General features: G+C 42.4%; 1 protein-coding gene across 1 annotated transcript; it reads right to left on the reverse strand.

Annotated features, from left to right (window-relative positions):
* Positions 1-316: 316 nt before the first annotated feature.
* LOC148035847 (pathogenesis-related protein 5-like) lies at positions 317-1122 on the reverse strand. The gene has a single exon (XM_087679016.1). It carries the CDS (start codon positions 1041-1043, stop codon positions 405-407), a length of 639 nt encoding a protein of 212 aa, XP_087535142.1. The 5' UTR covers positions 1044-1122; the 3' UTR covers positions 317-404.
* Between the last annotated feature and the right edge of the window lie 1776 nt (positions 1123-2898).

Below are 2898 nucleotides of genomic sequence, written 5' to 3' on the forward strand. Positions count from 1 at the left end.
GTCTCTTTCTCTCAACCTAAGGATTTCTACTTTGATTTTCAAAGGAAAGTTGAATAGTAATGCATGGTCGGGTAGACAAATGAAGCAAAACTAGTTCCACCATTGATAATTTCTATAATCTACGGAGGAAGGTTAGCAACAACTCTGCGTGTGTGGCTAGAGTTCACTTATGAGCACTCAATTATATTGGTGCGTTAATGCTGAGCCAAATCATTAATGCAATGGTAAGAGCTTACGCTTCGGATACGATTAAACCATCATTCTCGAACATGCATTTAGAAGATAACCTCGAATTACTTGTGGGTATTCATACATGCCATTTCGAGAATGGAAATCAAGTAGTCATGCATGATCGAGATTCGGCAGAAGTAGGTTTTATTCTAGATTGAGAATCGAGATGATATTCAGGGGCAAAAGGTGATGGTGAAGCGCCCCCCCGTGGGCGTTTTGCGGACGGCGTTGTTGTCTTTGGACCAGCTGTAGGCATCCGGGCAGGAGGCGTCGACGTTCTTGACGTAGCTAGTGTTGGGGTCGTCGCGGTTGGGGCTCACGCATCTGCTGCCTCTGACGTCCTCGGAGGGGCAGATGGACGCCGCGGCGCTGCAGGAGACGCTCGCCCCGTTGCCTGAGATGCTCAGCCCCACGTTGAGCATGAAGCCGTCCACGGCGCTCACGTCGTAGAAATCGCTGCCCACAGGTTTGTCGATGGTGAACTCGGCCAGGAGGCTCGGCGTGCCCGTCCCGAAGTTGCCCGACCAGCCATCGGGTGGGCTCAGGGACTTGGAGGCGCCGGGCGCCAGGGAGAAGCCTGTGGTTCCGATGGACGGACCCCCGGCGTTCTCGCGCACTTGCACGTCCAGGGTATTGCGGCAATGGTTTACCACCTTGAAGGAAGTGGCCGACACGGCCACATGATATAACCCCGTACTGCTCCTAGTACTCGTGCAGAGTACCATTGTCGTGACGACCATCCAATTATAGCATGTAAGTAATCCGAGTAGTGACGACGGCCTGCAGCAGCTGCAGCTTGCACCAGCGGCCATAGTATATTTTCTTGATAATAGTTCGTAATATTACTGACTTCGCTGATCGATCTTTCTGATATTGCGGCCTATATATTATGCAAAAGCGGCAGTACTACTCTAGTCTCTGAGGGAAGACTATAGTCTGGTCTGTATCGAGGTCTTGATTGGACTTTATATAGAAGGATGATCACCGCCTCTAATCATCGTTAATATCCCATTAATCTTCCAAGCAAAACTACTTCCGTGGGGCGTTCAAATTCAACCACCTTCGGGAACCGTCGATCTGTCGATTAATTCATGACTCCTCGGAAGAGAAGGCTTAAATTCATCGGAAGACGGGGACAATTTTGTCGCTAACACTACACCTGAACTAAATGCCCTTCTTCAATGGAGTTTAACGATTTAACTAAGCTATTACTTCCATACGACTTTCTCACGTTACATACAGAGTGTAAGTCAAATCTCAGTGACGTCAAATCTGATATAATGATGACTAATATACTGCCTTTATGTAAGTTTTCTCACTTCAATCAAGGGTTGCTTGTAAGCATTCCAATTTAACTCAAGTTTTAAAGACATACGAAGAGAGTTTTGGATTTCATAAGTTTTGTCAATCAAATCATGAAGTGCTTCTATAACACTCTAACCAAAGTTTGGATATCATAAGTAGATATCATGTTCATTTTAAAGACAACGAAAGAAATAAAACTACACTATAAGGGATATAAGTAGATATCACAAACTATAAAAGATTACACGCAATAACATAGTTGAGATTACAAAATATTGAAAGGCCAAACAGTACTATTCTTTGTATTTATTAATATGCACATGAGAATAGATAGAGTTTTCGAAGTCAAATCTTGGTCTGTATACAACATATGGTAACTCAAAGCTTCCAAACTGTGATCTAGATTATAAAGCACAAGTTTTATAGTCTAAGATAGTGTGTATCATCCACCATCCTAGCCAAAACCTTTTGATTCACTTATACTTACTTCCAAGTCTCCCTCTTTAGTGTCTTCTACCTTAGCTTGTGGTCCATGCAACCACCTTAAGGAGAGTTCATGAGATTGCCTTAGGCCTCAACCTTAAGATTGCATTCCACACAAAATCTTATGACATTTTAGACCCTCGAAAGAGAAAACCACTTCTCTCCTCACTTCTAGAGGACCATGTCTCTCTTCTTTCTTAGTGAGAGAATTACCTCTCTCCTCTTTCTTAATGAAAGAAAAGACCTTAAACCTTGACTTGTAAGGGAGAGGATGACCCCAAATGAATGCAATGCTCATTACACACAAGTAAACGTTTCCAGGCGTCCCCAAATGCACACATTAATACATGAATACAATGCCAACATACTTCCTCTTCTTAGAACTTAATCCATCTTCATTCATGTGTAACTCCTTGGTTCTTATGTACACTCTTACACTTGGCAGACACTTCTTTTCCCCTTCATAACTTGTATTGCATGTACCAGATATCCCTGTCACAGTGCTCTGATCACCCCATTAAGTGATGCACTAGGAATACTTGTCTCTAAATGGTCTCATGGCCATGCTAGATCATCATGAACACTTAAAGAAAAGTGAGTCATTAATTTATTGACATAATTTTTTTAAATAGAGAATGCACAATAAGCAATCAATTTAGTGACATCCCTCTCACTTTTAAACAGTTGACATCAACTGTAGAGGGGATACATAGTCCTTAAGAAGATCTAGAAAGTCTTCTAGTTCTCTCTCAGTAATAAATTGAGCATCCAATCGGGGATAATTATTAAACTTAACTAGATACTTCCGTAATACCTTGCCTGACCTTAGAGTATTGTCCTGATGGTGTAAAATTCTTTCAGGCACATGGAACTCTTCTA

The sequence above is a fragment of the Lygodium microphyllum genome, chromosome 5, assembly GCF_053477565.2.
Source record: "Lygodium microphyllum isolate KBCC chromosome 5, Lygodium_microphyllum_v1.1.10, whole genome shotgun sequence".
NCBI lineage: Eukaryota > Viridiplantae > Streptophyta > Polypodiopsida > Schizaeales > Lygodiaceae > Lygodium > Lygodium microphyllum.